The sequence below is a fragment of the Myxocyprinus asiaticus genome, chromosome 8 (assembly GCF_019703515.2).
Source record: "Myxocyprinus asiaticus isolate MX2 ecotype Aquarium Trade chromosome 8, UBuf_Myxa_2, whole genome shotgun sequence".
In the NCBI taxonomy this organism is placed as follows: Eukaryota; Metazoa; Chordata; class Actinopteri; order Cypriniformes; family Catostomidae; genus Myxocyprinus; species Myxocyprinus asiaticus.
This window is the reverse complement of record NC_059351.1, coordinates 1492131-1520061: the sequence shown is the minus strand read 5'-3', so window position 1 is coordinate 1520061 and position 27931 is coordinate 1492131. Positions and strand designations below refer to the sequence as shown.

Sequence of the window (27931 nt, the reverse complement as noted above, 5' to 3'; positions counted from 1 at the left end):
TGAGATTAAGTGCTCTTTTTAGAGGAGCGGTGTGAGATATTGCACATGATTTATTTTCCTAAACAATATTATCAAAGCCCAGAGGCAAGAGCACATGTAGCCAAATACATAAAACGAAAAATACAGGAAGTGGCTGAGAAAGCATGTTAATTGTTGGATGATCATGCTCAATGAGTATTAAAAGGGATAGCGAGCCCCACGTGATGATATCATCTCTCTGACTCTAGCCACACAGTGTTAGTTGTTTTTATTATATTACTCGATTTACTCTGGTGGAGTGTCTCAACATGCCACACTTTTTAAGTCTCCTTTATAAATAGCATATTGTCATCAGATTGTATATTGTGAATTAATCGTAGAAAACTTGAACATCTGACTTCCTGTGCAGAAAACCTGCCACAAGAGCTCGATCTTCTGCCAGGGAAACACCATGAAACATAACCAGCCAAGAATAATATTTAGCCAAGACTTTTCAGAACCCAGTAGTAGATTTATGTCTGACTGAGGTGGGTGCTGTTTGTCAGATTCAAAATAACAATTTATGTCGGTGTAACCAATAGATTTTATAAAGACTGTCGTTATGCACGGTTGAAACTTTGAAAGTCATACATTAAGTGTACTACAGCTAATGCAGGAGCTCTTATTGTAAGAAAGAGACTTTTTAAATGCCTGCAGTTTGTTTGAGAAATGGGATGTAAGCAGAATGCTGGTTTGTGTCAAACAGAAAAGTGGGATGATGGGAAAAGATCCGGTTGCTGGAAGATACCATTTAGCAGCAACAAGCCTGAATGGTTTTTGTCAATGAAATATAAAACTATAAATAGTACTGGTCCTGGAGATGAAGAGAGAAGGAAATAGGAGGTAATAAAATGGAATACTTCAGTATGTCAGCAGGACAACTGTAAACAGTTTGGTTTTCCGGGGATTTATTTGTTGCCTGCTTTACCATAGGCTTGCATATTTTTATAGTGTGTGTGTATGTGTGTGCATGCTTTTTGTTGTTGTTGTTGTTGTTGTTGTTGTTGTTCAGAAATCCTAGTTTTGAGGTGCATAGTTGTCTTGCCAATATATAACGGTCCCAGAGGGCACTGAAGCATACAGTGGATTTAAAAAGTCTACACACCCCTGTTAAAACAGCAGGTTTTGTGATGTAATAAATGAAACAAAGATAAATCATATCAGACTTTTTGCACCTTTAATGTAAAAATTAAAAACCTATGCAATGCCACTAAAAACCAAAGTGACACATTTCAGAGAAAAACAAACAAAAATAAAAAACATAGAATAATTTAACTGCATAAGTATGCACATCCTTTTTATAACTGGGTATGTGGCACTGTTCAGAATCAACCAATCATCAAGCTCATGTGAAGCAGTACACACCTGTCTTCACCTGAAGTGACTCTGTTTAACTCCAAATTAATCTCAGCTGTTCTTGTAGGATTTTTCTGACATCTCATTGGTTGCATGCTACTACAAGAGCCATGGGCCACAAAGAGATTACAAAGCATTAACGGGATCTCACTGTTGAAAGGTATCCCTCAGGTGAGGGCTAAACAAAATTTCCAAGGCATTATGTATACCATGAAACACAGTGAAGACAGTCATCAACAAGTGGAGAAAGTATGGCACTACATTGACATTATCAAGAACAGGACGTCCCTCCAAAACTGACGAGAAGACAATGAGAAAACTGGTCAGGGAGGCTGTCAAGAGGCCGACAGCAACATTAAAGGAGCTGCAGCTCTTTCTGGCAAGTACTGGTTGCACCCTACATGTGACAACTATCTCCCATGTTCTTCATCTGTCTGGGCTATGGGGCAGGGTGGCAAGACCAAGCCTTTTCTGACGAAAAAAAAACAAAACATCAAAGCCCGGCTAAACTTCGCAAAAACCTATATCCAGTCTACCAAAACCATGTGGAAAAATGTGTTATGGTCTGATGAGACCAAGATTGAACTTTTTGCCCAAAATTGTAAAAGGTATGTTTGGCGCAAAAACAACACAGCACATCGGCAAAAGAACACCATACCCACGGTGAAGCATGGTGGTGGTAGCATCATGCTTTGGGGCTGCTTCAGCTGGAACTGGGGCTTTAGTGAAGATGGAGGGAATCATGAATAGCTCCAAGTACCAGTCAATTTTGGAAGAACCTTCTGGCGTCTGCTAGAAAGCTGAAAATGTAGAGATCTTTCACCTTTCAGCATGACAATGATCCAAAGCACACATACACAGTCAACAAAAGAATGGCTTCAGCAAAAAAAGATGAATGTTTTGGAATGGCCCAGCCAGAGCCCAGACCTGAATCCTATAGAAAATCTGTGGGGGGACCTGAAGAGGGCCGTACACAGATGCCCTCGCAATTTGACAGATCTGGAACGTTTTTGCAAAGAAGAGTGGGAAAATATTCCCAATTCAAGATGTGCCAAGCAAACAGACTCTTATCCAAACAGACTGAGTGCTGTAATAAAATCAAAGGGTGCTTCAATTAAGTATTAGTTCAGGGATGTGCACACTTATGCAGTTAGTTTATTCTAAGTTTTTTTTTTTTTTTTTCTCTCTCTCTGAAATGTGTCACTTTGGTTTTCAGTGGCATTGCATAGGTTGTAATTTTTACATTAAAGATGCAAAAATCTTTAAAATTATCTTTATTTAATTTTTTACTTCACAAAAACCTGCTGTTTTAACAGGGATGTGTAGACTTTTTATATCCACTGTATACTGTAAATAACATTGTGCATGAGATAACACTCTTAAAGGGATTGTTCACCCCCCCCCCCCCCCCCCCCATTTTTATATAAAAATATAATATAATAATATGATAATAAAAAAGATAATTCTCTCATCATTTCTCACCGGACAACCGTCTCAAACATGTATGTCTTCATTTCTTTATGATGTGTCTACAGTATATCCACACAATGCAAGTCAATGGGGTCCAAAACTTTCAAACTCCAAAAAGGACATAAAGGCAGCATAAAGGTAATCCAAACGACTTGAGTGGTTTAATCCATGACTTCAGAAGCGATACGATCATTTTTGGATGAAAAATGACCAAAAGTTAAGTCCTTATTCACTATAAATCTTGACATCCCCAGTCTCCTTGGGGCGTTCATAAGAGAAGCTTGTTCAAACTTCCTCACGCTTGTCGCTTGCGTGGTCTGTTTCTCAACTAAAACTGATCGTATTGCTACAGAAGACATGGATTAAACCAAACAAGTAAAATGGATTACTTTTATGCTTCCTTTATATCCTTATCTTAAAGGTTTTGGACATCATTGACTGATATTGCAGGGAAAAAACACATCATACATCCTTCAGTATACCTTTGTTTGTGTTCTGCAATGCATTGAAAGTCATATGAGTTTGAGACGACATAAGGGTGAGTACTGTTAATGATAAGAAAATTATCATTTTGGGGTGAACTGTCCCTTTAATACTAAATGACCTTACAGTATGGGGTGGTTAAGAGTTCTAGTTTTGAATAAGGACTCACATTTTGGTCTGTTTCTCACCCAAAACTGATCATATGGCTTTGGAAGACATGGATTAAACCATTTGAGTCGTATGGATCTACCTTTATACTGTCTTTATGTCTTTTTTGGAGCTTTAATGTTTTGGACCCCATTGACTTAAATTGTATGGACAAAGACACCTCATGCATCCTTCAACATATCTTTGTGTTCCACAGAAGTGGAGATGATGAGAGAATTTTAATTTTTTTATTTTCATGTTTATTATACTCAGTATGGCACTTTTGTTTGTGTATGTGTTACAGAACAGGGATAATTGTTACAATCTTGATTTTAAAAAAAAAATTCATACAAATTTTACTCTTATCATAAATTGGACATGGCCCCTTTAAGAACCGTAGTTTTGCGACACCCACTTTCTGGCACTCTCTCATTACACACGTGTGCTGGACAGAGATGTGAGAACATGTATTGTGCAAGAGAACTCCCGGTTTTGTTCATCGGTTGAGAATTCTTTGGGTAAATCTCAAATTGATAATAAATTGCATTAAACATGTGTTCACAAGAGTCATATATACACATTTTTTTGTATAAAGTTTTTCGTGGGTTCTTTCTGAAGGATACATATGGATTGCATGTGTGGTGTTTGACTGTGTTTTGAGCACATTCGAGGACTGGGTAGGTAAATTTAGAATTTATTTTTTTATTTAATGATTTATAGCCCATTTCCTATAGTGATTTCCTATTTAGTAATGAACATGTGTAATTAATTTTTGTTTTATATATAAACTGTTATTCATGTCCTTAAAGCCTGGTTAAAAATGCATAAAATGCTTTGAGTGATTTAAGCAAGTACTTAAATGCATAAAATGCTTTGAGTGATTTAAGCAAGTACTTAAATGCATAAAATGCTTTGAGTGGTTTAAGCAAGTACTTAAATGCATAAAATGCTTTGAGTGATTTAAGCAAGTATTTAAATGCATAAAATGCTTTGAGTGGTTTAAGCAAGTACTTAAATGCATAAAATGCTTTGAGTGATTTAAGCAAGTACTTAAATGCATATAATGCTTTGAGTGATTTAAGCAAGTACTTAAATGCATATAATGCTTTGAGTGATTTAAGCAAGTACTTAAATGCATATAATGCTTTGAGTGATTTAAGCAAGTACTTAAATGCATATAATGCTTTGAGTGATTTAAGCAAGTACTTAAATACACAAAATGCTTTGAGTGATTTAAGCAAGTACTTAAATACACAAAATGCTTTGATTTAAGCAAGTACTTAAATGCATAAAATGCTTTGAGTGATTTAAGCAAGTACTTAAATGCATAAAATGCTTTGAGTGATTTAAGCAAGTACTTAAATGCATAAAATGCTTTGAGTGATTTAAGCAAGTACTTAAATGCATAAAATGCTGTGAATTATATAAGTATGTATTAAGGTGATGTATGCTGAAGCATATGGTTAGGCTAATGCCCTGTTTGTTCTTTTCTGTATTTTATTTTCGTATCTCATTTTGTTTTTCATTGTACAGTATTTCAGGTTTTGTATTTTCTTTCTTTCTTTTTAAATACAATACAGCCCCATCAGCCACTGATTTTTGTATTTATTTTTTTTATTTACTGTAAACAGCCATCAGATTCAACCCCCCAAAAATCATATATATGTTGTTTATATATTCTGTTTATGTATATTATGCCACTTCAACGGGTCAAAATGGAAGAGCCTTTTTAATGGTACAAAAATCTATCAAGGAATGATTCTGTCCTCTGGAGTCCAACTAAATAGGTAGCTGTAAATAGCTGTAACGACAGCTGCTATCTTTTGTTCTTAATCAGCATTCAGATCAGAGATAGGAATTTCCTCTCGAAAAGACAAAAGTGATAAACTGAACTATTTTTCTACTCTGTAGTGCTGCTTATGACCATATGGTACCTCACAGTTTGCTGGACAAACACGCTTTGTATTTGTGCTTCTAGTGACAGCTGTGTCCACACAGATACACAGACCATCACGTTTTTTTCTCCCGATGTGCAGCCTTGGACCTCAGGTTGCTATTTGGATGTGTAGTTGCCACTCTCCATGTGGTTCCCTTTGCCCCTCTCTTCCAAGTAAACACAGCACCAGCGCTGCAGTCTTAAAAGGTCTGGTCATAGGACGAACACTGTGGGAAACCAAAGATTGTTTATCATGGTTACCTTTTAAGAGCAGGGACTGGCGGTCTTGGGCCTTTTTTGTAAACACATGACGTGCAGGTTTTAACATGGTGAAACGAAGCTGTGATAAATCCCTCTTCTATATGTGTAAACATGCCATGGCACAGTGACAAAGGCACAGTTTCAGTATAGCAAGGGGAGCTTATGGCTGATTTGGTTTATGTTTAATATGTGTTGCTCCCAGTTTGTGCTACCTTGGGTTAATCAGTGTAGCCGATTTGTTAGGGAAAAATGTGTGGTAAGGTAAGCATCATCTGATATATTGATATTCCTCTTCATTGCTTCGCACATTCTTACACACTGAACTCACAATGACCATATTAGGATGCTTTTAGGACCAAATGAAACAATGTGGTTCATTCCTTGTTCAAATCATTATTTAAACCTCACTGAACATATTTGAAAAACCCCAATACAGTAAAAATAAACAAACAAACTAAAACTAGATGAACATTTTTACTCCTGAACCCATTGCCAAGCCTCTAATGGTCGCTTGAAGTCTAAAAAAGCACTATAATTAATTTAGAGAATCAGCACAAAATGTTCATATGCCAAAGCTCAGGACTGTGACATAACAAAAGGAAATAAAAACACTTGAGAATGGTTTGACATTTCTATACATTTCTAGATGTACATATGGGTGATTCATGGATGTGTTAGCGGTAAATAAAGTGTTTTTTTTTTTTTTAGGACAGATTGTTTTTCTAGCACAAGGCTTTCTTAAGAAGACCTGAAACGCTCTTGTGAAAAAGAGCCACACCAGCCCCCTTACTCAACTCTCTCTATTATTTAAGCTTTTAAATGTGTTTTGATGTTTCAGTGTGATGACGCTCCAGAGGAAGGTCTCCTGCCTCGTCCACTGCCAAGTGCCCTCAAGTTATCTATGGATATGAGTTCTGTGCATGCGTTTAAATTGATATACATAATTAGCTTTTTGGATTTGGATTGCAAAAGTTATTGTGCAAATTATTTTCTTTTATATTATTATTATTATTATTATTATTATTATTATTATTATCAGTTACTTATTCATTTATAAATGTTTTTTGTTTTGTTTTTTGGAGAAATGGATTTTGTCACAAACAAAAGTAGATAATTTTATTTATTTTTGAAGCCGATGGGTTGAAAATGATCACCACAGGATAAAAAAAGATATTTTGGGTTTTCATTCTAATGGCTGTTATAGAATAAAAAACAAAAACAAATAAAACTAAAATAAAAAACAGTGGTCGATTGCACCATATATGAAGAAAAAAAAACGAATAAAGAAAACACCTAAACTGAAATACAGTTGAGGCTAATGTTAAATGAAAACACAAACAGGGCATTAGCCTACCCACATGCCTCAACACACTTAATACATGCTTATATTGTATCATTCACAACACCCTATGCACTTAAGTACTTGCACAAACCACTCAAAGCATCTTATGCATTTAACGTATGCTTAAACACTCACAGTATTTTATGCATTTAAACCATGCTTAAACACTCACAGTATTTTATGCATTTAACGCATGCTTATACACTCACAGTATTTTATGCATTTAACACATGCTTAAACACTCACAGTATTTTATGCATTTAATTCATGCTTAAACACTCACAGTATTTTATGCATTTAATTCATGCTTAAACACTCACAGTATTTTATGCATTTAACGCATGCTTAAACATTTTATGCATTTAACGCATGCTTAAACATTCACAGTATTTTATGCATTTAACGCATGCTTAAACACTCACAGTATTTTATGCATTTAATTCATGCTTAAACACTCACAGTATTTTATGCATTTAACGCATGCTTAAACACTCAAATTATTTTATGCATTAAACACATGCTTAAATCTTTCAAAGCATTTTATGCATTTCCAACCAGGCCCCAAATACATATATAACAGTTTAAACAATAAAATTCTCATTAAACATATTTTCACATATAAAAAGGATTACACTTATTCACTAAAGTGGAAAACACTATGTGCTGTAAATCATTAAATAAGATATGATTAATACTAAATTTACATACCCCGTCCTTGCACGTGCACCAAAATGTGACCAAACTCCACACATGCAATCCATATGCATCCTTCAAAAATAACCCATAACAAACACTCAATTTTATCATACAACACTTCTGAACACATATTTAATTCAATTCATGAGCATTTTGTGTAAAATTTGATATTTACCCAAAGAACTCTCAAACGATGAACAAAACCAGGAGCTATCTTGCACAATACATGTTCTCACGTTTCTAACCAGCACACATGTGTGTTACACGAGAGAGTGCCGGAAAGCGGGTGTCGCAAAACTACGGTTATTAAAAGGGCAACGTCCAATTAACAACTAGAGTTAAACTACATGAAAATTCTCCACTTGGCTACATTTTCCTGTTTACTTTACTTTTTAAGTGTGAGCTCAAACTGAGCTACTATTACCACGACTACTAGTGCTTAAATCACAGTGGTGTTGTAATAAACTGTGCTGTTATGGGCCAGACTGCCTACAGCACATTAATTAAACTGCTCATCACGCTGTTTTGCTGCTCTGGAGAATAAATGAGTTCCCGCAAAACTGTTGGAGCAGCAAGGGGCACATAAACAGGATCACAATCCTTTGAGGTAAAGGACGATTTTAATGAGTGCTTTCAAAACTGTGATGTGTGATATGTAATTGTGCTTAACATTAATGTGCATTTTCAAAGATGTGGTCACTCCATGCTCTTGTTCTACATCAGAGTGGTCTGGAACAATCAGAAGCAACATGGCGACTTCCCCGTGTGATTATGTTGACATGGCTGTGATCATGAAAGTATATTAGAAGGAAGACAGTTGGAGAGAGAATATTTCCTCAGCAAAATAATTATTTTTATCTCATTATTGGAGTTAAAGATTTCTCCTGGTGGATGGTGAGTTGCTATGGCATTGAGCTATGACATTCTAGTCACACGCACATACACAAGCTCCCAGTGCTGCTCGAAACCATCACTGCGCTCCTAAAAGCGTGACAATTTTACATAATGGTTTAGGCTCTCTCCCTGGATATTGCAGAGAGTAATATTCTGGGGGAGTGGGAGACTGCAAAATAAGAATTCACCCTCTGTACACAAATTCTGAGATTTGTTGGTGTATATGCTCAAAAATATCGACACACAAATGGAACCATACTCAATAAGATTTATGCAACGCTCACACTCTTAAAACATTTGACATCCAGGAATATATTGTTTTGTTGTAGTAAAAGTAGCTTTCTGTTCAGAATGATATGATATCTCTGCAATCATTTCACCCTAACAGAAGAGCACTTAATATTGTTTCATGCCACAATGGATTTTATGTTATACCATGCTGTCACACATAATCATGTCCCTGCCTGCAAAATCTGCCGTTCAATTTGTAGCCCATTCTGAAGAACGAAAGGATGAAACGATTGAATAAACATACTGCATGTGCTTGGAATATCATTTATCGTGTTTCACAAATTTTTTCATACGTGGCTCTTGATCTCAAACTTCCATTCAACATTTATTGTGCTCAGCCGACCACACGTCTTTGGATTATGAGATTATGAGATTGACAAACAGTCAGAACAAACGTCCATCACAGCTATGAGGTCCCTCGTCTGGGGTGGGAGGAAAACAGGTTCAAGGGACTGATATAATTATAATTTGTTAGTGTCTGTACACACAGAACCATAAAACACTTAGTGATATGCTTGATTTCTACTCTTTGCAAGGCTCTATTAGAAGCTGTATGTACTCACAAAAGTGAAGGTCTTCCATTTTTCAAGATTCATTTATATTCCCTGGACTTGGAAATTGATTTATTTGATGTGACTGAGAATGGACAAGTGCTCTCATTGTTCTGTTGACCATATCTCAGCCCAGTGCTGTTTTCACCAGCACCACCTCTGAGGAATGAGTCACACCACCTTACACAAGATTTCGTTTGGAAGCCACCCAGCCAATCAGCAGACTCCCTGAGGGCTGATTCTCACAAACTTCAAAATTAATTCCATTGCTCTTTTTAGGCACACGTCTACAGTAGCAGTGATTCTGGCTCTGCACATGTCTCACAGCACACGTTGAATCTGAATTATTCATGCCTGGCACCACTGAGAAAATAAGAAACTTGTACTAAACATGATAAAAGGTAATGAATTGATGGCAAGATTAAACGAGTCATGCTTGTGACATGGCGATACAAGAGTTAATTTATCTAGGGACAAACGGTGGTAAAATATTTGTATTTATGTGTCAGTGTTCTTTGTAATTCGCTTATTAAAGGAACAGTTCACCCAAAAATGAAAATCCTCTCATCATTTATTCACCCTCATGCCATCCCAGATATGTATGACTTTCTTTCTTCTGCAGAACACAAATGAAGATTTTTAGAAGAATATTTCAGCTCTGTAGGTCCATACAATGCAAGTGAATGGTGACCGAAATTGTAAAGCTCCAAAAAGCACATAAAGGCAGCATAAAAATAATCCATACGACTCCAGTGGTTAAATCAATATCTTTAGAAATGATATATGAAGTGATATCACCCACACCTATCATATCACTTCTGAAGACATGGATTAAACCACTGGAGTCTTATGGATTAATTTTATGCTGCCTTTATGTGCTTTTTGGAGCTACAAATGTCTGGTCACCATTCACTTGCATTGTATGGACCTACAGAGCTGAGATATTTTTCTAAAAATCTTCATTTGTGTTCTGCAGAAGAAAGAAAGTCATACACATCTGGGATGGCATGAGGGTGAGTAAATGAGAGAATTTTCATTTTTGGGTGAACTATTCTTTTAAATACACTCCAAGACCTCCATATTAGCTGCAGCTGCATTGACATTTATTGACAAGAAAGGTGAAAACACACAGTAAACAAGGACAATTAAATTAGGTCAAATCTGTAAATATTTGCTGGTGTGCATTGCCAGGATTACAAAAATGACAGTTTGTGCCAAAATTGTAATGGTTTTAAAAGCAATGAATTAATTCTTAATGGAGTGCTTTTTTTTTTTTTTTTAGCATGGGTAGGTTGTGTATTTATCAGGTACATGCATGGTCAGAGAGAGAGAGAAAGAGAGAGAGAGAGTGAGTGAGTGTGAGTGAGAGTGAGTGAGAGAGAAAGAGAGAGTGAGTGAGAGAGAGAGAGAGAGAGAGAGAGAGAGAGAGAGAAAGAGTGAGTGAGTGAGAGTGAGAGTGAGAGAGAGAGAGAGAGAGTGAGAGAGAAAGAGAGAGTGAGAGAGAGAGAGAGAGAGAGAGAGAGAGAGAGAGAGAGAGAGAGTGAGTGAGAAAGAGAGAGAGTGAGAGTGTGAGTGAGTGAGTGAGAGAGACAGAGAGAGAGAGAGAGAGAGAGAGAGAGAGAGAGAGAGAGCTGATTGAGATGATTTGCATACTGTTGCTGGTGCTGTATGGTTTTTAAAGTGTGTGAGCACAGAAAGAGTCAGCGCATGACATCAGACAACCAAGAAGCATCACAGAAGACAAATGAGGATGAGGATAGTAAACTAAGAAGGAAACATACTGTTTGTCTCATCTCTCTTTTTCCCTTTCTGTCTTTCTCCCACTCTTTTTCTATGTGTTCGTCAGAGTAGCTGACGAAGCAAAAGTCTTAGAATTTAAATACTGATGAGTTGCTAGTGTTTGTATGATGATGACATAGATCAAATGTGATGCACATACATATACGGAATACACACGGAAAACCCACAAACCATATAAGAAAACAAGTAAGAGCATATAGTTGCACCAGTGAAAGTACTGCATGTATATGTCATCAAAGTTAGATGAACAATACTGGCATTAGCTCTGTAAGGTTGCCAACCGTGCCTACAGTATGAAATCCATACCGGACACAGTTATTATAGTCCCATATTTCAGCATCTCACACCCAACAGATCATTTCAGTATTTATTTGCATTTGCATCATTTGTACATGCAATCATCAATGTGAACATACTGTCTTTGGCAAACATTGCATCCTTATTTTATCTTAATCGCAGTGCATATCAAAGTGAGGTAATGTTATAAAAGTCACTGTTAATTAAAAACCTTGCTAGGACAGTTGAGACTTCTTTTTCACCATGCCTTAATTTTACATCTTAAATATCCCGGTAAATTCATTTTGAATGAAAATAATAATAATAATTTTCTATGCAAAGGTCTCTGTTTTATATATCATATCACCATACTATCATTTTAGCTGATTCCTCAGCATTGACGTCACAGATGTATTTTTTCCCATAGCATAGGAAAACATGGTTTGCAGTTTGTGACTACCAACATGAACATTTATTTGCTCAGAGGTTGCTCTTTCGTAGCTCAGGAGACATAATGGGAGTTTTCAGTTATGTTACATTTACATCTCAGATGTTACTTCTAAAATTATTCAAGAGAAATTAAAATTGAAACCAATGGGACAATTGTTGACATGCAGGATGTGTTCAGAGCTACAAAAATGTATAATAATGATAATTAGGTCTTGGAAGCATTTGATGAGCTAATTAAAATTGCTGACTTTTGTTAGCAGATTTTGGTACCTTAGAAAATATGAGTACAGTTTGTGCCATTGTTGAGATCTCTTTAGGTTCTTATTCTCAGCAGAAAAAAAAAAAAAATCTTAAATCTAACATAATCTCATTACTGTCTAGGAGAAACAACTGAGATGTTATAGAGTCCTCATTTCTGATTCTTCTTTCCTATACACAAACAAGCTAATTTAGTGCTAGAAAAAACCATTATGCAATGGCAACAGCAATGTACAGGTGATCTTTCATATCGCCACATCTCAGTATAATTTCAGCATGTCGTGAATCATTGTTTGTGCTTCATAAAATCGCAGTAAAGAACCATTATATTTGACTAGTAAGTGATTTCAAGTTTTCATTGATCTGTGCATGCACTACCTAGACTCTTCTCACCTCTTGCAATGTCTGCAGCACATGAATGCAATCTTCAATAACAGTACAGAACAAACAAAATAACACCAATAGCCGTATAAATGTACAGTATGTATGCTATAGTGTGGAATTATGCCATTTGTAGTATAAAAAGGCACATGCTTGTTTTACTTTGTTGTTGTTGATGTTGTTGTTTTCCCCTCCAAATAATAAATTAAAGGATTTGATACCCAACTTGCATTAAAGCGTGTATAACTGCTCTATAGGCTACTCTTCATTAGCCTGGTAGTCCTGTCATACATTTACTGCTACAAGTACATAATGGTGAAGCCAACCTGCATGCCTTGAGACCCTTACATAACGCGCCTGTAATGAGATGAGATGGCAATTAATGTTTGCATGACACTGGGCAGACATATGCACGGCCAGATTTCTTTTCTCTGAGATGCTAAATGACAGATCAAAATGCAAAATGTTAAACGCGTTTCTATTTGCGCAATCGGATTTAAACAAGACACAATGTTGCATAAGTATCCAACGGTGTGCCTCTTAAATATTCGCCAGACGTCATCTCTTCTGAGCTGCATCTCATGCAAACACTTTGTGCAGAACGGCAGTTATCTAAGACGTCCAGACAACTCTTTTAGGGATACGCATGATGCACAGCATCTCCAGGAGAGAACCATGCATCTCCAGATGAAAATCACGCATCTCTCCAGACGAGCATAATACATCTTAAAGCAGATCTGCATGCCAAAGCTTCCATTGGTCAGCTGGAAGCTCCATTGGTGCCTGTGATTGGCCATACTTAATGATCCTTGGCTCATCATTTGCCCCTGTAATTTACTATGAATATTGTATGCTGGCGGAATAGGTGCTGATAAGTTTGAAATAGCTTAGTCTTGGGTAAATCGTACGCGTGTGAGCAGTCTAAATTATATGCCCTGGCTGACATCTTTCAATCTGTATCAGGAATGCTTTTCTCCTGGAATCGGATGTTTGAGAATGGTTACAGTTGGATATTTAGAATGTAGATATTTCTGCTGCATGTTTGGAGAGGACTATTACGCAAAGAATGTTTTGCGCTAAATTGAAGGATCTTAAGATTGCGGGGGAATGTCCCTTTTCTGTGGCCGTGGGAAATGAGGAACCTGCAGATCTTGAAGAAAGCAACGCTGTGGGTGTTCTGCCCGTGTCCAAAGACGTGCGGGGCAATAACACAAACATTCTGCCCAGACGTAAAATAAGCCGGAGCAAAGTTAATCTGCATTCACTTGGCGAGAGCATCCGAAAACTGGTGTGCCCGGAGGTAAATTCATGTGTCCGATGTGTGTAATTCACCAAATGATATTACTGATTACTGCTTGATAATATATATATATATAGGCTATTGAAATGGTCTGTTTTATGCCCAAAAATAAACATGCATGCGCGCAAATAAAATACATGTTAACTGTTTTTAATTATAAAATGAAACATACCCAATAATCTTTATCAAATAAATGTGTGTTTCTTTTAGTTCGAGAAATTACGAAATGCAATTATCAGAGTCATGAAAGAGCAATCAGACGTGAGTTGGTAAGATATTCTTTTATATTATTAGGCCTTTATGTTGCCTGTGATCTGTTATGATCTAACATGAAATATTATAATTGTCATTTTATGACATTATTTCAAATTCTGGACGATCATTTTAAATTTGAATGAACATTTCGCTTACTTTGCTCAAAAACAAAAAAACTGTGGGTTGTTAGAATAACTGGGGATGTCTACAGTTTTATCAGTAGGCTATATCATAATTGCAATGTTAAATGGTTATAAATATGCATTTAAAATGTATTTCGGATTAGATGATCTTCATATGGTGCAAATTGGCCTATATCTTTGTTTCATAGTAGGCCTACACCTTACTTATTTACTTTTAATTCTATGGCGTAATTTATGTATTCAAAGCCATGTGGCATGCAGCTCTGACATATCTCCAATACTTGAGACGCCTGCACAATTATCAGACGTCATGAAAAACTACTCCCTTAAAACAGGTAATGAAAGGACATGCTACTTATTAAAATTCCATACAATTAAAGTATACATTCTGGCAGCATAATTTCTAATGAATTTCATGTTTCACAATAAATCCCAGGTATCCACATGGACGCATTAAAGATTTATCTGGGTATGGAGGTGTTTCGGGACTGTTATGAAGAGGACGGCCATGTTCTCCGAGTGGTGGGGGGAGCTCTCCATGATTTTTTGAACAGCTTCAATGTTCTCTTAAAGCAGAGCACGCCACCCACTCCTGAGATACAGCGTTATGTCCACCAAGCCTCGATCCTCTGCCTGGACAAAGATCCAGGACTCCTGACCGTCTATTACTTTAATCCTCTCCCCACCACTGAGCTCTTCTTCCCAGGCATCATACAGGCGGCAGCGTGTTTGCTCTATTGCTCACAGGTGGAGGTTAGGATGGATGTTGGGAGTAAAGACTGTGGTGCTCTACAAGCCAATCATCAGCCCCATCTGCTGTACTCAGTGGTGGTGAGAGATGGCAGGAGCCTCACACCAAGCCCCATGAGGTCACACTCGACCGGAGACATTCCCCTCTCGCTGCTTTATTCCACCTTCCCTTTCCACATTCTCTTAGATCGAGAAATGGGCCTGATGCAGATTGGAGATGGGTTGAGGAGGAGACTTGGGCGCTGCAGAGATGGCATGAGGAGACCTGTTTTCAACGAACACTTTGCCATTGTTTCACCAGAGATACGAGCCAGCTTCCAGGATATTTTGACCATGCTGAACACCCAGTTTGTACTACGGGTGAAACAGCATGCAGCAAGCTCAACAGACAGCCCTGGAAAGGTATTTTGTGTTCTCAGATTCCTCTCTCTGCAATGAGGGTGCCCTTGTATCCTATTTTTCTAAACGCTGATGCGAACAATTGGCCAACCGTTGCACGTGAAACTGCTAACCAGGGAATTTGTAAAACACCAAGCTTATTGCTTAGCTAAGACAAGTCAAACAGAGTGAGGAAAAAACATCTATGTTTGCAGCTTTGAATGCATTCATATTCTGTGCTGATGCTTTTAGATCGAGTTAGAAATGTGAACTTTTTCAAGGTCTGCGTCATTTTATCATACTGGCATCAAAGAGAAAGAGGAATCAAAGAAGTCATAGGTTTCATGTTGATGAGCTCAACGTGAGTCTACTGATCAGTGCACAGTAATTAGTGGGATTTTTCTCATAGGTTCTCATATCTTCATTCTGATCTGAGGTGAGTTTAGAGGTTTTTTATGAGATGGTTGAGGGCCCGATTTTTTATTGGCAGGTTTTAGCTTCTTGGGTTGCAGTAGATGAGTATAATAAGGGCAATGCAATAAAGCCCTGCATCACGCAGATGATGAAATGAACATGGCACAAATGTCAAGATGGGTAAAAAAAAAAAAAATGTTTGCCCTTCAAAGCCTCTAATAATGAGATCTACCCTATTTATACTTACAGGAAAAGAATAGCACAGCAACTGATACATCATATCTACATTCATTTAAGGCTACATATATACATTGATGGTACAGAGACGTTGTTAGGAATTTGCGCATCTAATCTAATACTTAGTGTATTATGGTTTATGTACTGTTATTTTCCCCTCAAGGTTAGACTGTGTGCTTTGCTTCATTAACTACAGTAACTTCTTGTAGTTCTCAATGTGCTCTATATCAAATCACACTGATCTGTATATCATATGGTATATATTTTTTTAAAACAAAAACAATGTAAATTTGATTGTTGACTGCAACATCCAGTATTATTCAATGGCTACTTAATCACCAGACATCATTTACGTAAACTAAATCCACTAAAAAAAAGCACATTATTCCACTGAATTATAAGAGTGGTACATTCATTTTCTGTATGTTGACGGAATATTAGTTTTCATTACACCATTTCATATTCATATGGATCAGATATTTTGGGTACAATATAAATATTAGTATACACTTTTAGATTTTACCAAGAAAAATCAGTTGGCAAACGGAAATTAATTTAGTGTGACTTGACATTATGGAACTACAACCCCAATTACAAAAAAGTTGGAACAGTATGGAAAATGCTAATACAGACAGAAAGGAGTGATTTGTAAATGCTGTGATATATCGAAAGCACTAAAATAACACATTATTTGATGTTTTTTTTTATGTGAATTTAATTGTACATTTTTTTAAATATACACTAATTTCAAATCGGATGATTGCAACATGCTCCAAAAAAGTTGGGACCGTCGAGTGTTTAACACTGTGCAACATCACCATGTCTTCTAATAACACAAGGGATGTAAATTCTCTAATCATTTATTCACCCTCATGCCATCCCAGATGTGTATGACTTTCTTTCTTCAGCAGAACACAAATGAAGATTTTTAGAAAATTTCAGCTCTGTAGGTCCATACAATGCAAGTGAATGGTGACCAGAAGTTTGATGCTCCAAAAAGCACATAGAGGCAGCATAAAAGTAACCCATAAGACTCCAGTGGTTTAATCCATGTCTTCAGAAGTGATATGATAGGTGTGGGTGAGAAACAGATCAATATCCTGCATATCGCCACCTACTGGGCAGGGAGAAGAATTTCTTGCAAAAAAGGACTTAAATATTGATCTGTTTCTCACCCATACCTATCTTATCACTTCTGAAGACATGGATTAAACCACTGGAGTCTTATGGGTTACTTTTATGCTGCCTTTATGTGCTTTTTGGAGCATCAAATTTCTTTCAAAATTCCAATTTTTTTTTAGCTTAAAATTTTTGGCACCCATTCACTTGCATTGTATGGACCTACAGAGCTGAAATATTCTTCTTAAAAATCTTCATTTGTGTTCTGCAGCAGAAAGAAAGTCATACACATCTGGGATGGCATGAGGGTGAGTAAATGATGAGAGAATTTTCATTTTTGGGTGAACTATCCCTTCAAGTGTTTGGGCACTGAAGACAAGTTTGTTAAATTCAGCAAGTGGAATTTTACCCCATTCATCCATTATGTAGGTCTTCAGCTGCACAGGTGTATGGGGTCTTCGTTGCTGTATTGTGCGCTTCATAATGCACCACACATTCTCAGTTGGAGACAGGTCAGGACTGCAGGCAGGCCAATCCATGCACTTGTAATCCGGGCAGTATGTGGTTTGGAGTTGTACTGCTGGAAAATGCAGGGACATCCCTGGAAAAGATGGTGCTGGATGGCAGCATTTGTTACTCTAACATTTTTACATACGTTTTTGCATTAATGGTGCCCTCACAGATGTGTAAGTTACACATCCCCATGCCATGACAGACACTGGCTTTTGTACCTGACGCTGATAACAGATGGTCCTTTTCCTCTTTCAGAACATGACGGCTGTGTTTTTCAAAAACTATTTGAAATGTGAACTCGTCGGACCACAAAACACTCTACTTTCCATCTCAGATGAGACCCAGAGAAGTCGGACAGTTTTCTGGACAGTGTTGATGTATGGCTTCTCCTTTACAGAGTAAAGCATTAACTTGCATCTGTGGATGCAGCGGCGAGTGGTGTTAACTGACACAGGTTTACCAAATGTCATGACATCCTTTACAGATGACTGGCGGTTTTTAAGACAGTGACGTCTGAGGGATCAGAGATCACATGCATTCAGAAGTAGTTTTCAGCCTTGCCCTTTATGCACCATGATTTAACCGGATTCCTTGAATCTTTTTTTTTTTTTTGGGGGATTTTTCCCCTTTTTCTCCCAATTTGGAATACCCAATTCCCAATGCACTCTAAGTCCTCATGGTCGCATAGTGATTCGCCTCAGTCCAGGTGGCGGAGGACGAATCCCAGTTGCCTCCGCGTCTGAGACAGTCAACCCACGCATCTTATCACGTGGCTTGTTGAGCGCGTTGCCACGGAGACACAGCACGTGTGGAGGCTTCAAGCCATCCACCATCCACCACGGCAACCACGCTCAATTCACCATGTGCCCCACCGAGAACAAACCACATTATAGCGACCACGAGGAGGTTACCCCATGTGACTTTACCTTCCCTAGCAACCGGGCCAATTTGGTTGCTTACGAGACCTGGCTGGAGTCACTCAGCACGCCCTGGGATTCGAACTAGCGAACTAGCGAACTCCAGGGGTGGTAGCCAGCGTATTTTACCACTGAGCTACCCAGGCCCCCTTCCTTGAATCTTTTAACTATATTGGTCACTGCAGAGCGTGAAATGCCCAAAATCCCTCTAATTTGTATTGGGGAACATTGTTCTCAAAGCGCTGGACTATTTGCTAATGCATCTGTTGGCAAATTGGCGAGCCTCATCCCATCCTTGCTCTTGAAAGACTAGGCTTTTTTAGGAGGCTCCTTATATACTATAAACATTATTGCCTCACCTGTTTAACATCGTTTGTTTCATATGACCTTGTTATTTAAACTCGACAGATTGTTATCATTTCAGAAAAAACGTGTATCCTCAAAAGCAATGCAGTTGATTAGGCGAAACATGAAGCACCTTGTTTTTAAACTGTTTTTGTATGAAAACAAGTCAAAGTACATTTACAAATAACTTTTATTATTTTAATTATTTTTGCTTTATTTGCCATTTTGCATACTGTCCCAACTTTTTTGGATTTGAGGTTGTATGCAATTATCCATATTTACTTTTCAAGCAATATTTGCAAATCAAACTCTATTTGTTTTCTCTAGAATTAATTATATACAGTAAAGTAGAAAAACTTCAACATTTTATACTGTTTAGTAAATTGTATTAATGCCCTCATCCACTAAACCCTCTCCTTATAGCATATGGACCTAAAAGGGCAGATGATCTTCATGTCAGAGATGAGTGCTCTCCTCTTCCTTGGCTCTCCGTGTGTGGATAAGCTAGAGGAGTTGACAGGCCGGGGCCTCTACCTCTCTGACATTCCAATTCACAACGCATTACGAGACGTTGTTCTGGTAGGAGAGCAGACCAAGGCCCAGGATGGTCTTAAAAAACGTCTGGGCAAAGCCAAAGCTGCCCTGGAATATGCACACCAGGCCCTTGAAGAAGAGAAGAGGCGGACTGTAGAGCTGCTCATCACAATATTCCCGGGGAACGTTGCCCAGCGTCTGTGGCAGGGACTTCCCGTGCAAGCCAAAAAGTTTGATCATGTTACAGTGCTGTTCTCAGATATTGTGGGCTTCACTGCGACCTGCTCGCGATGTACACCCATGCAGGTGGTGAACATGCTTAGTGAGCTCTACACTAGATTTGATCACCACTGCGGGGAGCTGGATGTGTATAAGGTAGGTGATGCAGCCCTGAGTTTATTTATTGCCACTCAGTATTAATATGTGTTGAATTCCTCACAGATGAATAGTGCTTTAGTGTGACTGCTTTTGTTATAACAGTTTTCCTTTTTAGGTGTTTTATCTCCAAACTAGTGGGAAATGTGGTTGTTTTCTCACAGATAGCAAAATCTATTCCTTCAACTTTATCTTGGCCTCTGGGGTTACGGTTAAGGCAATCGTTCACCCGAAACCTCTCAACCAAACTTGCATAATTTCAGACAGGCAACCTCATAAACTGCTGGGAGGTTAGCTAATGTAATCTGTAGTGGCTCTACAAAGCAAAATTTCCCATGCACAGCAGAGATGAATCTCTTGTAAAAGACAGTGCAGGCAAAGTTTAGTTTAGTGTCTGGCTTTGCTTACATTCTTGCAGACAGCTATATCCTAAAATAGATTCCCCTCTTGTCTTCTCCCCACATCTCTCAGCTGGTTCTTGATGTGTGTCTCAAACATCTCCTTACTGGATTGGCAATAACAGGGAATGAATGTCTCTCAAGCTGTCAAGATGTGCCAGTTTGTTAACGTAAAGTTGGTTTGTTATAGTTGGTTTCAAAATAGCTCACTGAGTCTTCTGTGTTCACTTTGTAAGACGCTAGCAAATTAGTGGTGGCCAGAACTGCTGACAGAAATTGCGTAGAACTTTGATAGAAAAGGTCAAGTTATTCTAATTTGGTGCATTTATGTGGAATGCACTGGTGAGCTTAAAATCTTGAAATTGTTGTTGGACTGCAGGACAGTTTTGTTAATTGGTTATGGGTAACACAGATGCCACAAGCTGATGGGCAAATGAGAATTATAGCAGCTCAGATCTATTAACATTGAACATAACCAGAGGTGTGTTATGAAATATTTAGCACTCTGCTCCCGTAACCTTTCATGTGTCCTAATTTGTGCATTCAAGGTGGAAACCATCGGCGATGCGTACTGTGTAGCTGGAGGGTTACACAAAGAGTGTCCGACCCATGCTGTCCAGATTGCTCTCATGGCTCTGAAGATGATGGAATTGTCGGATGAGGTCACGACTCCCATGGGGGAGGTCATCAAGGTCAGCATTTTGTCATGTTTTTCTACATGATGGGTACACACTCAGACCATGAATGTTGATGTTCCATACCATATAAACATCAACAAAAAAATGAGAACACAAATCATGCAACTGTTTCAGCATTTTGTTGGTTAGTGTAATAAAGGAAATCTCAATTTAAAAACGATGTGTGACATATGCAGTACATACTCGTTACACAGCGTACTTATACGTTTATATGCATTTTATAAAAAATTATAGACATATCTAAATACTGTATGCAGACACTTGACGCCTCACAATCCCAATACAAGGAAGAGAAACATTTGAAGAACACATACATTTTCTTTCTTTAGGTTAAAAATTGAAATATTGCACATTCAGATTATTCATAACAAGGCAATTGTGTTTTTGTGTGTGTGTGTGTGTGTGTGTGTTAGTTGCCAAAAATAGAATTTGTAGATACAAAACTAAGAACATTCTTTATTTTAAGGCACATCTCTCACCATCTTATGTTTATGTTTGGTTTAGATATTGGGTTTGATCTCCTGCATTTTCATCTGTATTAAACTGGTAAACAATGCACTTTATGGGATTAAAATTGTCTTCAAAATGCATATGACTTGAAATGAAGAATTAACTTGAACTTTAAAGCATTTAAAGAAATAGTTTACCCACAAATTAAAAATTACTTACCCTCACGTCATGCCAAATACGACTTTCTTTCTTATGCAGAACAAAATGGAAAACATTTAAAGTACATTCTGGTCCGTCTTTTCAGTATCAAGGCAATTATTACTCACTTGAAATGGATAGTTCACCCAAAAATGTAAATTCTCTCATCATTTACTCATCCTCATGCCATCCCAGATGTGTGTGACTTTCTTTCTTCACCAGAACACAAATGAAGATTTTCAGAAGAATATTTCAGCTCTGTAGGTCCATACAATGCAAGTGAATGGGTGCCAACATTTTTAAGCTCAAAAAATCACATAAGGCAGCTTATGTGTAATCCATAAAGGCCTGTTCACACCAAGAATGATAACTATAACAATAACTATAAAGATAACTATATATTAGCGTCCACACCAACAGATGATAACATACAGTTTATTCTAAGCGCGCGCTGCATGTATGTTCACAGTCAAGAACATGGATATAGATGACCTGCTACTGCTCTACATTTAGCAAGGAAACCAAAAGAAAAACAGACGGATATGGCATGAGGGTGAGTAAATGATGAGAACATTTTCATTTTTGGGTGAACTATCCCTTTAATGCTTAAAAAGCATCTAAAAACATCATTAAACATGCAGTCTCATGATGAAGACGTCACACTAGCTACTTTTTGCCTGCATCATGAAAACTTCCTTGTCATTCCGTTTCCACCTCAGTTCAGAGGATTCTGTCACAGGCTTGGCAATCTTCGGATTTATCATGTGCAAACAAAGCAAACATTGGAAGACCTGGAATATAAAAGGATTACTTTTATGAAAATTTTTTCTGTGCTCTTCTACTTATTTGAGCTGCAGCTCAGACATTCATAAAATCCTTTGTGTCCCACGGGAATCAAAATAAACATGAAATGGTAAATCAATGATACATTTAAAAAAAACGGACCAAGGGTGGCCAGGTCTCCTAAGCAACCAAATTGGCCCAGTTGCTAGGGAGGGCAGAGTCACATGGGGTAACCTCCTCGTGGTCACGATTAGTGGTTCTCACTCTCAATGGGGCGTGTGGTAAGTTGTGCGTGGATCGTGGAGAGTAGCATGAGTCTCCACATGCTGTGAGTCTCCGCGGTGTCATGCACAACGAGTCACGTGATACGATGCGTGGATTGATGGTCTCAGAAGTGGAGGCAACTGAGACTTGTCCTCTGCCACCCGGATTCAGGCGAGTAACCGCGCCACCACGAGGACCTACTAAGTAGTGGGAATTGGACATTCCAAATTGGGAGAAAAGGGGAGAAAAAAAAAAAAAAACCGACCAAGGGTGACGTATTGGTGGTGCAGGCAAAAAGTCACAAAATGTCGATAATGACTTATCATTATGAGAGTGTTGCACAAAAGTAGTCCATGTGGCATACGGGTCTTCTGAAGCCACAGTGTTGTGTTCTTGAACGTGCTCATGAACGTGCAATGGATGTCAAGATTTTCAATTAAATGTGACTTACATTTCAGGTTGTTTCTCAACAAAACCTATTGTGTGTATTTAGAAGACATGCAAAATGACGCACAAGCCACATGGACTAATTGGACTTCATGGCAGTGGCGTAATGACGCTCTTATGGGCCTCAGTGCAAAAACACGTGATGGGGACCCACAAAAATAAACTTAAAATACATGAGAATATATTTACATTTTTTTGTTTACTCAATATTGCTGCTATTTGTCACAATGAAGTTGATCCTTTTCGCAAAATATGACAAATTTAATGTCTTTTTTGTCTCTGCTTCATTTCATGAATTTAATATATTCTATTTGTTTATTCTGGAAGGCTACATCTGACTTAATAAAGCTACATTTAAAATGAACAAATTTATATACCAGCTAATCATAGACACTTCTTTAATCACAGATTAATTTGCTGCCAGTCTCTTTATCACACTACCATCACCTTTCTCTTGGGTTTCTTGAACAAAATGAGAGGGCACCACTTTTTCCTTTGATTCAGCTGAACTTTCGTGCTAGAGATGCCCATGTTTAACTGTTGCTTCACGCTCTTTCTTAGCGCAATTCTCTGCTGTCACTCATTATGTTCATTATATTCTCATTCTCTCTGGCCATGTCACTGCATCCCTGCTCGGCAGCTCTGTACTCACATTAATGCAGGGGAGAGATGACCGAGAAACGAATTCGGGAATCAGAAAAATAAAAAAATCTGACATTCTGTTTGGAATTATAAATTACGTCAGATGCACGATACTGGCTCAGTAAGATTTCTAAGTAGCTCCGTTAGAGCTGATATATATCAGTCAGGAGCATTTATAACTCTGTTATAGGCTGAGCTTGGAATGGCACATGACCATAGTACTCTTACTGTTTTTGCCATTTAAAGATATCATTAAATATCTAAAAAGTAGTATGGTAGTATGCCATTCCAAACCCTGCCATAGTGGGATGGCCAAGTCATGATGCACTTGCACACTTGCAATATAAGCTGCATGGACCACTTTTTGGGTACTTATTTAGACTTTCTTAGCGAATTAAGAGCAAAACTGGGCAGCAACGAATCTGGATTACAAATCAGATTACAAAAACTGAGTACTTGTAATTAGATTACATTACATTTTAAAATGTGCATAATCAGATTGCAGTTGCTTTTTATGGATTACATGATTACATTCTTGATTACAATACCAATCAACCAGTGGAATATCTCGTGTGTAATTTACTTATTATGTTCCTACATTTTAAAAGAGCGTTCGGAGCCACTGAGCCTGAAGTATGTGTGATAGGCCTAATCAGGTAGCACTATATACAGCACATCAAAGACAGTACAGTCCCGTTCCTCACTGGACCACAGAAATAACTTGACTTTCAAAGAGACACAGAGGGAAAGTAACTGATCAACGCCTTACAAAAGTTATCTCCATTGAAAAAGACCCTCACCTCCAATCTTAAGAAGCACTTGGATGTTCTGTATATATGTGTGGCAGGGCGGAGGGCGGGGCCATGATTCTGCGCACCCGGCCCCTAATCAGGCTGATCAAACCCGAGAGGGATAACGGCGACCGGAGGTGGCAATTCGACACAGAGAGAGTTACGAGCAGCTGAACTTCCACTGTACTGTCCTACACTTGTGCCGAAACCCGGAAAGGAGGAGGCAAGAACCGGCTTAACAATGTAAATAATAGTTTAATGATTAACTTAAACAAAAAGACAAACACAAAGATATGCCGGGCAGCTGCCCGTAACTCTCTCTCTGTCGAACTGCCGCCTCCAGTCGCCTTTATCCCTCTCGGGCTTGATCAGCCTGATTAGGGGCCAGGTGTGCAGAAATATGGGCACCGCCCTCCGCCCTGCCACAAAATGTTTATAAAATGTATATGATATACAGTACTGTGCAAAAGTTTAAGGCACATAAGATGCTTCACAAAAACATTTGTTTTAAGATGGTTATTTATCTCTTCAGCTTTAGTGTGTCAATAGGAAATATAAATGTTAGACTCCCAAACATTACTTTTGCAAATAGAATAGAACAGAAGAACAGGGAGCCCTGCAACAGATGTCATGGCCCCCACTGAACATCGAGTCAGTCTGGGATTACATAAAGAGACAGAAGCAATTGAGACAGCCGAAATAGATAGAAGAACTGTGGTGAATTCTCCAAGAAGCTTGGAACATCCTATCTGCCGACAACCAAGAGAAACTGTGTCCAGGTGTATCTAGGAGAATTGGGGCTGTTTTAAAGGCATGATTAGATTTTAATTAAAATATGCAATGAGTAATCTAAAAGCATTCCAAATGTAATCCGATTGTATTTCTTAAAAGTGTAATGTGAAAGACTGCATTACTGATTATTTGTTGTAATTTAAGTCGTGTAATCTGTAATCAGTACCGGATTACATTTCTGAAGTAAGCTACCCAGCTCTGTGTAGGAGCCATTGTCAGCTATCATTGTGTTGAGAAGACGGACAGGGACATTCATTCATCCGTTTCCTTTTGTGTTCTGCAAAAGAAAGAAAGTCATAGGCCACAGGTTTGGAATGACATGAGGGCGAGGGTGAGGGTAAACTATGACCGAATTGACATTTTTGGTTGAACTATTCCTTTAAAAAGAAAAGTTGAGAAGAAAGATGGCGAGTAAAACTGTTCTTTTAAATGACAATTTGCTTAATTGACTATCTGCTGACTATTTGTTTTATTCTCAGATGCGTATTGGGATCCACTCAGGCTCGGTTCTGGCTGGTGTAGTCGGAGTTAAAATGCCTCGCTACTGCCTTTTTGGCAACAACGTCACGTTAGCCAATAAATTTGAGTCCTGTAGCCTACCAAGAAAGATAAACGTCAGTCCCACCACCTACAGGTATAAAAAAGACAACTGTCCCGCTTGTTTCTCTGTAAATACAAATTGGCATGTTTTGGCAGTTTAACTCGTTTCTATGGAACAGAGTGATTCCATTGTGTTACAGCTGATTTAACACTAGCAGTTTTAAAGTGTACCTGCATCTGGGATTTAAGACTATTTGTTACAGTACTCTTTCCCATTCCAGATTGTTAAAAGATCGTCCAGAGTTCACGCTCATCCCCCGGACGAGAGAGGATCTTCCTCCCAACTTCCCCGCCGACATCCCTGGTGTTTGTTACTTCCTCCAGGCCTGCGATCAAAAGAAAAGTGTTGCTTCCAGAGGTTGTGCTACAGAGGAGGCTCAGCCCAGTGGATGAAACGTGAACACGCTCTCAGACAATGAACGCTGGAAACAGTGGGCTAATATTGCCCGTCAGTCTTGTTTTTAGTTGAGCCAGAGGTAGAAGGTTTCACAGTGGCATCAGCTCTGTGTCGTCTGAGACTTTAAATGACTGAACCTCTTGTTTTAGTTTGGTAAAGTGATTAGTTTCTTTTACGTTTTGTAACTGCAAACCAAAAATCTAAACAGATGAGAACAGCATCCACATTTGTTTCCGTATTGACTGATGATTTTTGCTAGAGTCAAGAGAGTGAGTCATATGTAACGTATAAGGACAATAATTATCATTTAAATAGTCTGAATAAAGCACCATGCACATGGGTCATGTCGTTGTAGTTGACTACACCACACAGTGAAATAAAAGCTGTAACACTTTACAATAATGTTTCATTTGTTAACATTAGTTAATGCATTAGGCTATCATGAACTAACAATGAGCAATATTTTTATTCATCTTTATTCATGGTAATTGCTAAAAGCATAATTAGTCATTGTTAGCTCATGTTAGTTCAACTGATGTTAACATATGCAACTTTTAATTTTAAAAAATGTATTAGTAAATGTTGAAATGACTGGTGCGTTTGTAACTATGAGATTAAAACGTTCGCATCTTTATAGAACTCATATTTACAAGTGTTAAAGTTAAGGTTCCATTTGTTAACGACATTAGTTAACATGCACTTACAATAAACGATACTTTTACTGCATTTTTTAATCTTGGTTAATGTTAATTGCAACATACTGTATACTAATACTTATTTATTATATGTGCTAACATTAGTTAATATATTATGAATTAATATGAACTAACAATGAACAATTATATTTTAAAAACAAATGCAACCTTATTATAATGTGCTACCACAAATGCTGTAAAAGTATGGTTCATTGTTATTCACGTTAACAAATGTAGTTAGCTAATGTTAATAAATGGATCCCTGTTGGACTAACAGCTTCACCTCAGTATATCTTGACCACAGTCATCCTAAAGTGAACATTTATAATATTTAATTGTGACTTTTTTTTAATTTTATATATATATATATATATATCAGTAATAAACATGCTTTACTCACAGTTTGGTGTGTTTAAATGTGTGTGCATGCAACCCCATCTTTTCATAAAAGAAGTGAAAGAGATGCCACAAAAAACTCATAAAGTAACACATTTGTACTTTACATCACAAGACATCACATTACTGCTAAAGACAAAATGTGTCATTAGTGGTAATTCCTCATACACCGATCAGTCACAACATTAATACCACCTGTATAAAATATTGTGTAGGCCCCCCTCGTGCCGCCAAATACTCATCAATCAATCATGCTATTATCTAATCAGCCAATCGTGTGGCAGCAGTGCATACAATCATGCAGATACGGGTCATGAGCTTCAGTTAATGTTCACATCAACCATCAGAATGGGGAAAAAATGTGATCTCAATGATTTGGAGCGTGGCATGATTGTTGGTGCCAGATGGGCTGGTTTGAGTATTTCTGGGATTTTCACACACAACAGTCTCTAGAATTTACTCAGAATGGTGCCAAAAACAAAAAACATCC

The 27931-nt window shown here is 37.9% G+C and overlaps 1 protein-coding gene across 2 annotated transcripts; it reads left to right on the top strand.

The window, feature by feature from the left end:
• Window positions 1-13269: 13269 nt before the first annotated feature.
• gucy1a1 (guanylate cyclase 1 soluble subunit alpha 1) lies at window positions 13270-27436 on the top strand. 2 transcript variants are annotated; one of them, XM_051705031.1, is made up of 8 exons: window positions 13270-13910; window positions 14121-14179; window positions 14555-14643; window positions 14745-15460; window positions 19405-19890; window positions 20837-20980; window positions 25833-25987; window positions 26175-27436. In XM_051705031.1, exons 1-8 carry the CDS (start codon window positions 13677-13679, stop codon window positions 26344-26346), a joined length of 2055 nt encoding a protein of 684 aa, XP_051560991.1. In that variant the 5' UTR covers window positions 13270-13676; the 3' UTR covers window positions 26347-27436. The 2 variants fall into 2 exon arrangements, with proteins under 2 accessions (XP_051560991.1, XP_051560992.1); XM_051705032.1 differs by having other exon boundaries at window positions 13847-13910; window positions 14121-14171.
• The last annotated feature ends 495 nt before the right edge of the window (window positions 27437-27931 follow it).

Bases quoted from the DNA above. Each gene is read 5' to 3' on its own strand.
- gucy1a1 (XM_051705031.1), top strand. From the start codon at position 13,677: ATGTTTTGCGCTAAATTGAAGGATCTTAAGATTGCGGGGGAATGTCCC. The intron at 19,891-20,836 runs GTAGGTGATGCA...TGTGCATTCAAG, and splicing joins GGGAGCTGGATGTGTATAAG to GTGGAAACCATCGGCGATGC. The intron at 20,981-25,832 runs GTCAGCATTTTG...TTTTATTCTCAG, and splicing joins CCATGGGGGAGGTCATCAAG to ATGCGTATTGGGATCCACTC.